Genomic DNA, 13,428 nt, shown 5'->3' with positions numbered 1-13,428 from the left:
GCATTTAAACGTTGAGTAAATTCCACAAAACAACTTCTGAATGCCGGCAGAGGACATCAGGCACCCAGAAAAGCAGCCCAACTCTTCGAAAGGAGGTAGGAAAAAATATAAAAGACAAAAAAAGAGACAAAAGAGGGAGGGACGGAGTTCCATCCCGGGAAGGGAGTCTTAAAAAGAGAGAAGTTTCCAAACACCAGGAAACCTTCTCACTGCCGAATCTGTGCCGAGCTTTGGAAGCACAGAGGGCAACGTAAAAGGGAGGAAAAAAATAAATAAATAAACAATTAAAAATCGCAGATTGTGAGCCCTACGGTAACTCCCCCAGCGGAGAAGCAGCGCAGACGCCTGCACACGGCATTAGCAAGCGGGGGCTGGGCAGGGAAGTGCGGCGCGGGCTGTGTCCCTTAGAGTAAGAATCGGGCCGAATGTCCTGAGCGCTATCTGAGCGAAATAATTTGGGCTAGCAAACCAGACTGTGGGATATCTACCACGCGAAAAGGCAGCCCTAACCTAAGACACCACCAGGCCTGCGCACAGAACAAAGGACTGAACAGAGATAGCCGGCTGCAGACCTTCCCCCTCCGGTGACAGGCAGCCAGAGCCGTAAGGGAGCAATCGCAGCCCCAGAGAGACACTATCTATAAAACTGTAAGCAGGCTTCTTTGCTAACTAAAACTTCTTGGGGGTCTGGACGGTCAACATCTGCCTGAGAAGGTGCGCCGGTTTTATACCCAGATAACCGAGTGGCGGGGAGGCGATAAGTCGCAGCATTGGCGCCCACCAAACACCTCATCACCTGAGCTGCTCAGATCTGGGAAGAACACAAAACGCAGGCCCAACCGAGTCTGCGCCTCTGAGGACTACCCGAGTGCCTGAACCTGAGCGGCTTGGACCTGGGACCTCAGCCCAGGGCCAGCCTCTGATTGTTCCCGGCGGAACAATCTAGAGCCCTAGCAGTGTGGGCAAGGAAGCTACACGCGCCGTGAGCGGGGGGCAGACCCAGTGTGGCTGAGGCACTGCGAGCGCAGGCCAGTGTTATCTGTTTGCAGCATCCCTCCCTCCCTCCCCACGGCGCGGCTGAACAAGTGAGCCCAAAAAAAAAAAAAAAAAAAAATAGTGTCCTCAACCGTCCCCTTTGTGTCAGGGCGGGAACCAGACACTGAAGAGACCAGCAAACAGAAGAAGCTATAACAGAGGGAAACGCCTTGGAAGCTACAGGCCATAGATTAAAACCCTGTGGTTACTATGGATTACATAGGAAAGGGCCTATAGATCTTGAGAAATATAAGTTGGACTAAGGAACTAGCCAAAAATGGACTGAACCCACAATACTCACAACAAAACCAGAGAAAGACCTAGATATATTTTTACTATTTTTACCATCAATCTTTCTTTCTTTTTTAATTTTTTTTTTTTAAAAATTTTAAGTCCTCTATTGTCCTTTAATTTTCACTTTTATAACTATTACTTTGCAAAAAAAAAAAAAAAAAAGAAGACCCTATTTTTTTTTCTTCTTCAGCAAACTTCATATATACATTTTATAATTTTTTGACCGTGTTTTGTTTTTTTTTTTTCTTTTTCTTCTTTTCTTTAACATTGTATTTTTGAAATTCCAAACTCTACTCTAGATTTTTAATTTTAGCCTTTTGGTATATGTTATCAATTTTGTACCTATAGTTTTTTTCATAATTTCTGTGACTTTTTTTTTCCTCTGTTTCTTTGTCTTCTTCTTTTATATAACATCGTATATCTGCAATTCCAAACTCTACTCAAGATTTTTAATTTATGCTTTTTGGTATTTGATATCAATTTTGTACCTGTATTTTCTTTATAATTTTTGCGACATTGTTTTTGTTGGTTTGTTTGTTTTCTCTCTTTATTTTTCTTCTTTTTTTTTAACATTGTATTTTTGAAATTCCAAACTCTACTCTAGATTTTTAATTTTTGCTTTTTGGTATTAGTTATCAATTTTGTACCTGTAGTTTCTTTATAATTTTCACGACCTTGTTTGTTTTTCTTTATTCGTTTTTTCTCTCTTTCTTTTCCTTCTTCTTTTCATTAACATCGCATTTTTGAAATTCCAAACTCTACTCTAGATTTTTAATTTTTGCTTTTATCTATTTGTTACCAATTTTGTACCTTTAAGAACCCAATCTTCAGGACCCATTTTTCACTAGGGTACGAGATTACTGGCTTGACTGCTCTCTCTCCCTTTGGACTCTCCATTTTCTCCACCAGGTCACCTGTATCTCCTCCCTAACCCCTCTCTACTCTACCCAACTCTGTGAATTTCTGTGTGTTCCAGACGGTGGAGAACACTTAGGGAACTGATTACTGGCTGGATCTGTCTCCCTCCTTTTCATTTCCCCCTTTTATCCTTCTGGCCACCTCTGTCTCCTGCCTCCTTCTTCTCTTCTCTGTATAACTCCGTGAACATCTCTGAGCGGTCCAGTTGTGGAGTGGACATAAGGAAGTGATTACTGGCTAGCCTACTCTCTCCACTATTGATTCCACCTCATCTCATTTGGGTCACCTCTAACTCCCTCCTCCCTCTTCTCTTCTCCATGTAACGCTGTGAACCTCTCTGAGTGACCCTCACAGTAGAGAAACTTTTCATCTTTAATGTAGATGTTTTATCAATGGTGTTGTATAGAAGGAGAAGTTTTGAAACTACTGTAAAAATAAGACCGATAACTGGAAGTAGGAGGCTTAAGTCCAAACCCTGACTCCAGGGAACTCCTGACTCCAAGGAACATTAATTGACAGGAGCTCATCAAACGCCTCCATACCGACACTGAAACCAAGCACCACACAAGGGCCAACAAGTTCCAGGGCAAGACATACCAAGCAAATTCTCCAGCAACAAAGGAACACAGCCCTGAGCTTCAAGATACAGGCTGCCCAAAGTCACCCCAAAACCATAGACATCTCATAACTCATTACTGGACATTTCATTATACTCCAGAGAGAAGAAATACAGCTCCACTCACCAGAACATTGACACAAGCTTCCCTAACCAGGAAACCTTGACAAGCCACCTGTACAAACCCACACACAGCGAGGAAACGCCACAATAAAGAGAACTCCACAAACTGCCAGAATACAGAAAGGACACCCCAAACTCAGCAATTTAAACAAGATGAAGAGACAGAGGAATACCCAGCAGATAAAGGAACAGGATAAATGCCCACCAAACCAAACAAAAGAGGAAGAGATAGGGAATCTACCTGATAAAGAATTCTGAATAATGATAGTTAAATTGATCCAAAATCTTGAAATTAAAATGGAATCACAGATAAATAGCCTGGAGGCAAGGATTGAGAAGATGCAAGAAAGGTTTAACAAGGACTTAGAAGAAATAAAAAAGAGTCAATATATAATTAATAATGCAATAAGTGAAATTAAAAACACTCTGGAGGCAACAAATAGTAGAATAACAGAGGCAGAAGATAGGATTAGTGAATTAGAAGATAGAATGGTAGAAATAAATGAATCAGAGAGGACAAAAGAAAAACGAATTAAAAGAAATGAGGACAATCTCAGAGATGAGGACAATCTCAGAGACCTCCAGGACAATATTAAATGCTACAATATTCGAATCATAGGGGTCCCAGAAGAAGAAGACAAAAAGAAAGACCATGAGAAAATACTTGAGGAGATAATAGTTGAAAACTTCCCTAAAATGGGGAAGGAAATAATCACCAAGTCCAAGAAACCCAGAGGGTCCCAAACAGGATAAACCCAAGGCGAAACACCCCAAGACACATATTAATCAAATTAACAAAGATCAAACACAAAGAACAAATATTAAAAGCAGCAAGGGAAAAACAACAAATAACACACAAGGGAATACCCATAAGGATAACAGCTGATCTTTCAATAGAAACTCTTCAAGCCAGGAGGGAATGGCAAGACATACTTAAAATGATGAAAGAAAATAACCTACAGCCCAGATTATTGTACCCAGCAAGGATCTCATTCAAGAATGAAGGAGAAATCAAAAACTTTTCAGACAAGCAAAAGATGAGAGAATTCTGCACCACCAAACCAGCTCTCCAACAAATACTAAAGGATATTCTCTAGACAGGAAACACAAAAACAGTGTATAAATTCGAACCCAAAACAATAAAGTAAATGGCAACGGGGTCATACTTATCAGTAATTACCTTAAACGTAAATGGGTTGAATGCCCCAACCAAAAGACAAAGACTGGCTGAATGGATACAAAAACAAGACCCCTACATATGTTGTCTACAAGAGACCCACCTCAAAACAGGGGACACATACAGACTGAAAGTGAAGGGCTGGAAAAAGATTTTCCATGCAAATAGGGACCAAAAGAAAGCAGGAGTAGCAATACTCATATCAGATAAAATAGACTTTAAAACAAAGACTGTGAAAAGAGACAAAGATGGTCACTACATAATGATCAAAGGATCAATCCAAGAAGAAGATATAACAATTATAAATATATATGCACCCAACACGGGAGCACTGCAGTATTAAGACAAATGCTAACAAGTATGAAAGGAGAAATTAACAATAACACAATAATAGTGGGAGACTTTAATACCCCACTCACACCTATGGATAGATCAACTAAACAGAAAATTAACAAGGAAACACAAACTTTAAACGATACAATAGACCAGTTAGACCTAATTGATATCTATAGGACATTTCATCCCAAAACAATGAATTTCACCTTCTTCTCAAGCGCACATGGAACCTTCTCCAGGATAGATCACATCCTGGGCCATAAAGCTAGCCTTGGTAAATTCAAAAAAATAGAAATCATTCCAAGCATCTTTTCTGACCACAATGCAGTAAGATTAGATCTCAATTACAGGAGAAAAACTATTAAAAAATCCAACATATGGAGGCTGAACAACACGCTGCTGAATAACCAACAAATCACAGAAGAAATCAAAAAAGAAATCAAAATTTGCATAGAAATGAATGAAAATGAAAACACAACAACCCAAAACCTGTGGGACACGGTAAAAGCAGTCCTAAGGGGAAAGTTCATAGCAATACAGGCACACCTCAAGAAACAAGAAAAAAGTCAAATAAATAACCTAACTCTACACCTAAAGCAACTAGAAAAGGAAGAAATGAAGAATCCCAGGGTTAGTAGAAGGAAAGAAATCTTAAAAATTAGAGCAGAAATAAATGTAAAAGAAACAAAAGAGACCATAGCAAAAATCAACAAAACCAGAAGCTGGTTCTTTGAAAGGATAAATAAAATTGACAAACCATTAGCCAGACTCATCAAGAAACAAAGGGAGAAAAATCAAATCAATAAAATTAGAAATGAAAATGGAGAGATCACAACAGACAACACAGAAATACAAAGGATCATAAGAGACTATCAACAATTATATGCCAATAAAATGGACAACGTGGAAGAAATGGACAAATTCTTAGAAAAGTACAACTTTCCAAAACTCGACCAGGAAGAAATAGAAAATCTTAACAGACCCATCACAAGCACGGAAATTGAAACTGTAATCAAAAATCTTCCAGCAAACAAAAGCCCAGGTCCAGACGGCTTCACAGCTGAATTCTACCAAAAATTTAGAGAAGAGCTAACACCTATCCTGCTCAAACTCTTCCAGAAAATTGCAGAGGATGGTAAACTTCCAAACTCATTCTATGAGGCCACCATCACCCTGATACCAAAACCTGACAAAGATCCCACAAAAAAAGAAAACTACAGGCCAATATCACTGATGAACATAGATGCAAAAATCCTTAACAAAATTCTAGCAATCAGAATCCAACAACACATTAAAAAGACCATACCCCATGACCAAGTGGGCTTTATCCCAGGGATGCAAGGATTCTTCAATATCCGCAAATCAATCAATGTAATACACCACATTAACAAATTGAAAAATAAAAACCATATGATTATCTCAATAGATGCAGAGAAAGCCTTTGACAAAATTCAACATCCATTTATGATCAAAACTCTCCAGAAAGCAGGAATAGAAGGAACATACCTCAACATAATCAAAGCTATATATGACAAACCCACAGCAAACATTATCCTCAATGGTGAAAAATTGAAAGCATTTCCTCTAAAGTCAGGAACAAGACAAGGGTGCCCACTTTCACCATTACTATTCAACATAGTTTTGGAAGTTTTGGCCACAGCAATCAGAGCAGAAAAAGAAATAAAAGGAATCCAAATTGGAAAGGAAGAAGTAAAGCTCTCACTGTCTGCAGATGACATGATCCTCTACATAGAAAACCCTAAAGACTCCACCAGAAAATTACTAGAACTAATCAATGACTATAGTAAAGTTGCAGGATATAAAATCAACACCCAGAAATCCCTTGCATTCCTATACACTAATAATGAGAAAACAGAAAGAGAAATTAAGGAAACAATTCCATTCACCATTGCAACGGAAAGAATAAAATACTTAGGAATATATCTACCTAAAGAATCTAAAGACCTATATATAGAAAACTATAAAACACTGGTGAAAGAAATCAAAGAGGACACTAACAGATGGAGAAATATACCATGTTCATGGATTGGAAGAATCAATATAGTGAAAATGAGTATACTACCCAAAGCAATCTATAGATTCAATGCAATCCCTATCAAGCTACCAACAGCATTCTTCACAGAGCTAGAACAAATAATTTCACAATATGTATGGAAATACAAAAAACCTCGAATAGCCAAAGCGATCTTGAGAAAGAAGAATGGAACTGGAGGAATCAACCTACCTGACTTCAGGCTCTACTACAAAGCCACAGTCATCAAGACAGTATGGTACTGGCACAAAGACAGAAATATAGATCAATGGAACAAAATAGAAAGCCCCGAGATAAATCCACGCACATATGGACACCTTATCTTTGACAAAGGAGGCAAGAATATACAATGGATTAAAGACAATCTCTTTAATAAGTGGTGCTGGGAAATCTGGTCAACCACTTGTAAAAGAATGAAACTAGAACACTTTCTAACACCATACACAAAAATAAACTCAAAATGGATTAAAGATCTAAACGTAAGACCAGAAACTATAAAACTCCTAGAGGAGAACATAGGCAAAACACTCTCTGACATACATCACAGCAGGATCCTCTATGACCCACCTCCAAGAATATTGGAAATAAAAGCAAAAATAAACAAATGGGACCTAATTAAACTTAAAAGCTTCTGCACATCAAAGGAAACTATTAGCAAGGTGAAAAGACAGCCTTCAGAATGGGAGAAGATAATAGCAAATGAAGCAACTGACAAACAACTAATCTCGAGAATATACAAGCAACTCCTACAGCTCAACTCCAGAAAAATAAATGACCCAATCAAAAAATGGGCCATAGAACTAAATAGACATTTCTCCAAAGAAGACATACAGATGGCTAACAAACACATGAAAAGATGCTCAACATCACTCATTATCAGAGAAATGCAAATCAAAACCACTATGAGGTACCATTTCACACCAGTCAGAATGGCTGCGATCCGAAAGTCTACAAGCAATAAATGCTGGAGAGGGTGTGGAGAAAAGGGAACCCTCTTACACTGTTGGTGGGAATGCAAACTAGTACAGCCACTATGGAGAACAGTGTGGAGATTCCTTAAAAAACTGGAAATAGACCTGCCTTATGATCCAGCAATCCCACTGCTGGGCATACACACTGAGGAAACCAGAAGGGAAAGAGACACGTGTACCCCAATGTTCATCGCAGCACTGTTTATAATAGCCAGGACATGGAAGCAACCTAGATGTCCATCAGCAGATGAATGGATAAGAAAGCTGTGGTACATATACACAATGGAGTATTATTCAGCCATTAAAAAGAATACATTTGAATCAGTTCTAATGAGGTGGATGAAACTGGAGCCTATTATACAGAGTGAAGTAAGCCAGAAAGAAAAACACCAATACAGTATACTAACGCATATATATGGAATTTAGAAAGATGGTAACAATGACCCTGTGTACAAGACAGCAAAAGAGACACTGATGTATAGAACAGTCTTATGGACTCTGTGAGAGAGGGAGAGGGTGGGAAGATTTGGGAGAATGGCATTGAAACATGTAAAATATCATGTATGAAACGAGTCGCCAGTCCAGGTTCGATGCACGATACTGGATGCTTGGGGCTGGTGCACTGGGACGACCCAGAGGGATGGAATGGGGAGGGAGGAGGGAGGAGGGTTCAGGATGGGGAACACATGTATACCTGTGGCGGATTCATTTTGATATTTGGCAAAACTAATACAGTTATGTAAAGTTTAAAAATAAAATAAAATTTAAAATTAAAAAAAAAAAAAAAGAGAGAAAACATAACTCTAAAATAAAAGTTTTAACTGACCAACATTTTCTATCCCCTTCTACAGCCTTACCATCATTTATATAACTTTTACTCTATCACAGATGGCATGTGACATCTGACAATTTCTTCTGGTTAGACAGAAAATGTTTTCCTGGGCAAAGACCAAGCTGGTTCATTCTCAGCCTGGGAGACTGACTTGGGGGCAAGTCCTTACCAACTAAGTATCAGCACTCCCATAACCAATTTGAAATAAACATTTTTAACAACCTTTAAAGGTGGCTTATAGTGTTATGATTTTCTGAAAACACCATGAGATTAAAAACTATGCTTCACAAATATAGAATCATATGTATTAATTGTAAAAGCAAATAGGCAAGTCTTGTCATTCCAGAAGGAAAAAAATGGAAGATAGCTGTGATATAAAGAACATGGGCTTCAAATTTTAAGAAATGTTTTTCTTGGTATGTCACTTGACAACGAGCCTCAGTTTCTTCAACTGCAAACATAATAATGACCTCTGTGGTGGTGCTGAAAGGCTCAAATAGCAAAAACTATGTATTGTGGATAAATATACATATAAAATTAGACAGTCCCTTTATTCCCAAAAGGAAGATGTGGAAGAATAGATATAGTCAGGCTTTCCAAGAGGAAAAAACATAACACTAGCTCCCAGGCATAGACAAGGTAATGGTTCCAAAGGAATCTGTTCAGATTCAAGAGTACAGATTTCACAACAAGGACACAACATTAAACTCTGAACCACTTCATAATTCAAATTTTAAAAAAAGAATAAAAAATTAAAAATAAAAACACCAAAGTTGTTCAAACATGGAGTCTGAACTATAAGAAGAAGGCTAGTAAAGATTGCATTGTGTTCATCCACACACTACATTATCCCAGGATAAAATAAAATAAAATGTATTATACAGTATTATAGTAGATTCCAAATGGAAAATTTCTTTTTTCATCATCACAAATCATGCTCCCACAAGGACACAAAACAATACACATAGAAAGTGAGAAATTTTCCACTGGGAGCAGAGAAAATTCTTACAGAGAAAAATAACAGGCTGTGCTTAACTTCATATAGCATCTTAGTCAGAGGCATTTCCAAAATAATGAAAGACACATTTCAGGTTTCTTAGCTACCTCTTTCAGTAAGATATACACACAATTTGGGAAACTTGTATGAATTGATTAATACCAATATTCTTTTGGAAAGCAGGATTTATCCTGGAATAAAAATAGTCTAGTATGGACAATTCACTAAAGTAACTTTTAATCCTCTTCTTAAGTTGAAGAATAAGAGATTGCAAAGATCAGTACTAATTAAGAGGACATATACAAACTGTCACTAATTTCACCCAAAGTCACCAGATGTTTGCTGATGACACTGGTAGTTATCACATGGATTAAAATTTTACAGGCTAGGGGTAATATTCATCCATGCCTTTGCTTTTTTTCCTTCCAAAAAAAGATGTCAATATTTTTTTCTTTTAGCCAGTTCAACTTCATTGTTTGCACACTACTGAAACAAGACCTCTTCAATATCCACCGGTTTGCTGAAGATGTTAAAGCGTTTATCTGTCGCCAGCCTCTTGGTTACATCCCTGAGAAACAACCGCAACTCTCTTAAAGTATTTTCCTCTTGGTCCTCCATCCGAATTTTCTCTGATTCTGATAACTGACGAGGTGGAGAAGGTAATGCAAGTGGAAGTACCTCCATTGCACAAAGACCTGAAGAAAGTAGAAGAAAATGTTAAGATTCCAACATGGCAGGTCCATGACCTACCTCAATTATTTTTCTGGCACTCCCTTGAAATGTTCTTTTAAGAAGAGAATTCCAAATATACATGAACCATGCAAATCCAGCAAGTAAAGATTTGAATGGGAACAAAAGTACATAAGGGAATTATTTATAAAATAACTTACAACAGGACTTCTTTAAAGGGCACATGATATAATTTTAAATAATCTGATCTTGAGATATTATTTATATACAACTTTAAGAGAAATATTTCAAATCAACATAAATATCTTGAGGTGAAGTACTTGTATATGGTTTGCTAAAGTCAACTTTATTTAAAGATTGTTTCTCAAAACAAGGTTGCTTTATATGCATGAAAGTTAAACAGGCAAGTAATAATCCTTTGATCCCTCCCATTCCCAAACACTTCTGATTTTACACAAGTCTCCTACTCTCATATTCTTAATACAACACAGTTAGGATAGTAAATGGCACCTGCAGGGCATGGGGGGGGGAAACAGTAACTAAAAAAAAATCCCAAAGACATAGAGAAGATGGAAAACCCAGTCTTAAGTTTTATATATAAAATCTATGGTATTCACTATATACTGTAAAACAAACAAAACATCTTCTTAGAAGGTAAAGTATTAACTTGCCTAATCATAATGCTCTCTAATTCCTTAAAAGATTTTCCTGGTATCACACTGAAGCTCAGGATTAAAATTCTAAGTATTCTTGCTGATTTCTAAATAGCCCCTAAGATGAAAAATGAAAGTCAACAGGAGGAACAACTCAAAAAAATAATAATAATAATGTTAATCCTTAACATAGAAAATTCAGATCTACAGGACTTTAATATATCTAGGAACATGCAAGATACTTTATTAAAATGAATCACTTTAATAATAAAATATTTTAAATGCTGTTATTTAGATTAGGAGAAGGCAACAACCAATAACCAGAAGGTATAACTTCCACGTTGAATTTCCCAAGGTTTCTGGGGGGAAACCCCACAGCTATATTCATTCGATAGATGTCCATTTTATAAACACTGAGAAAAATGTGAAAAGGAGCCACTAACGGGCCATAGATTTATTAAAGTATTGGATAATATAACCACTGAAAAACAAAGAAGTATTTAATAACATAACCAATGAAAAACAAAGTATGAAACAGCAAGGAGTTGGCAGAAATGGGAAATGTATTTAAATATCCCATAAGAACAGCCATGAGAAACACAAAAAAATTGAACAAAAGATAAGAGGCTTAAATTTTTTTCTAATAAACAGGACTGATATTTTTTCAAAGACACTGAAAGACAGATTAATCAAGAGGATCTTATCTTTTACCACCTTTAAGATTTAGGTGGTAAAAAATCTTTACACCTTTAAGATTAGGAAAAGAAATTACTGAATAACTTAGAATGCAGCCCATTCTTAAGTCAGAGGACTGAATAATTTTGAGGCTCCTCTTAAGGCCAAGAAAACTCTAATGCTTAAAGAGAGCCATGATAGACTTCCAAGTGCCTAGCATAATATATTTAACAAAACAGGTGGTCAATAAATATTTTAAAAATCAATTAATACATAAGATAAACCAGAAAAGGCAATTGTTCTAATCAGGCCCAACAAAACAACCCTGACCCAGAAAGCAATCAACACAACACCTGTTGTTCACAACCTGCTAGTTCAAGCCCTCAGTACTAAAAATGACTAAAACAGAGCAGAACTAAAGACTTTTTCTATGACTTTTTGAGTCTCATAAATCTACTAGAGCATCTGGATTGAAGTGATAAGGAGATTACTTCATTAACAGTCATCCATTAGAAAAGCTTTAACGATGAAGCTGTACTTTCCAATCTCAAGTTAGTTAAACACAATGGCCACTTCTATGTGTCCATCTAAAGTTAAACAAAACTTGAAAAACTGTCTTCCACAAAGAACTGTTTTGCTTTAATGACTCCAAGAAAGGATATTTCTTAACTCCAACGTCTTCCCCACCCCCATTTTCCTAAAGGCTTTAGGAACTTTACCAGTGTGTTTCCTTCGTGGTGGAGCCATTGAGGCCTGATTGAGAATCAGTTCTTGGAAAAATTTTCTTCTGTCCTCTTCAATAGGCCTTTGAATATACAAGACCTCTTCGTACTGTATTCTAAAGATACATTTAACCTACACACATACATACACACACACAAAGACATTAAATATTAAGAGAATTAAAAGCTTATATATTATACCAAATTATAATTTCTTCAACTTCGGTACCATTTTCAATGTTCACTGAACATTCATGCAGGATTAAAGTAGTCTTAGGCTATGCTGTTGAGAGGTTCAACCTCATGGAATAAACAAGAATGAAATAATGATCCAGTTCAAGTCATTAATAAATTATGATATAAAAAAGGAGAGTTGATTATAATAGTCAGATAGGGACAATCTTGAAGAGCTGTTCAGTTCAGTTCAGTCGCTCAGTCGTGTCCAACTCTTTGCGACCCCCTGAATCGCAGCACGCCAGGCCTCCCTGTCCATCACCAACTCCTGGAGTTCACTGAGACTCACGTCCATCGAGTCAGTGATGCCATCCAGCCATCTCATCCTCTGTCGTCCCCTTCTCTGCATGCCCCTAATCCCTCCCAGCATCAGAGTCTTTTCCAAGGAGTCAACTCTTTGCATGAGGTGGCCAAAGTACTGGAGTTTCAGCTTTAGCATCATTCCTTCCAAAGAAATCCCAGGGCTGATCTCCTTCAGAATGGACTGGTTGGATCTCCTTGCAGTCCAAGGGACTCTCAAGAGTCTTCTCCAACACCACAGTTCAAAAGCATCAATTCTTCGGTGCTCAGCTTTCTTCACGGTCCAACTCTCACATCCATACATGACCACTGGAAAAACCATAGCCTTGACTAGACAGACCTTTGTTGGCAAAGAGCTGTTACATGAGCTGAAAAGTAATTATCTACAATCTGTCAACACAATAGAGAGCAAGGAGGATGCTAACAGCACCGCCTTCTCTTAAGATGTTTTTGTGTGCTTCCTATCCACTGACTTCCCCTCCCTGGGCTCTTTCCCTACTGAGTCTATCCCACTGGATCCTCTGGAATCCTGGTTTCAGAGCAAACAAACTATACCTTCAATCTCATCAAAGGATGCTCCACAGTGACATCACCTTCCATGTAAAACTCCCAACCAAAATTAAGCCTGCCATACTCATATCCCAATTCCTTCCAGTTAGGGACTGCCACCTCTCCTTTGTTCACCTCCTCTATAAAGACTCTGACCCCAGATGTCCCCTTTCTAAAATATGCTATTTAAATCCTCTTTACATCATTCAGATTTGCCTATACACTGCATTTGATTTTTTTTAAGAAGGTCTAT

General features: G+C 37.7%; 1 protein-coding gene across 8 annotated transcripts in view; it reads right to left on the bottom strand.

The window, feature by feature from the left end:
- ATAD2B (ATPase family AAA domain containing 2B) overlaps nucleotides 1-13,428 on the bottom strand; it is a 139,101-nt gene that overhangs the window by 26,276 nt on the left and 99,397 nt on the right. For 6 of the 8 annotated variants that reach the window (XM_044926199.2, XM_044926198.2, XM_006050618.4 and 3 more), the window contains 2 exons: nucleotides 12,090-12,225; nucleotides 9,851-10,047 (listed from right to left, as the gene is read on the bottom strand). In XM_044926199.2, coding sequence (XP_044782134.1) covers nucleotides 9,851-10,047; nucleotides 12,090-12,225 — 333 coding nt within the window. The remainder of the gene's footprint in view (nucleotides 1-9,850; nucleotides 10,048-12,089; nucleotides 12,226-13,428) is intronic. The other 2 variants (XM_006050619.4, XM_006050621.4) reach the window with 1 other exon arrangement.

This window comes from Bubalus bubalis, chromosome 12, assembly GCF_019923935.1.
Source record: "Bubalus bubalis isolate 160015118507 breed Murrah chromosome 12, NDDB_SH_1, whole genome shotgun sequence".
Taxonomy (NCBI): domain Eukaryota; kingdom Metazoa; phylum Chordata; class Mammalia; order Artiodactyla; family Bovidae; genus Bubalus; species Bubalus bubalis.
Note: the sequence above shows the minus strand (reverse complement) of the source record. Positions and strands in the feature narration are given on the sequence as shown.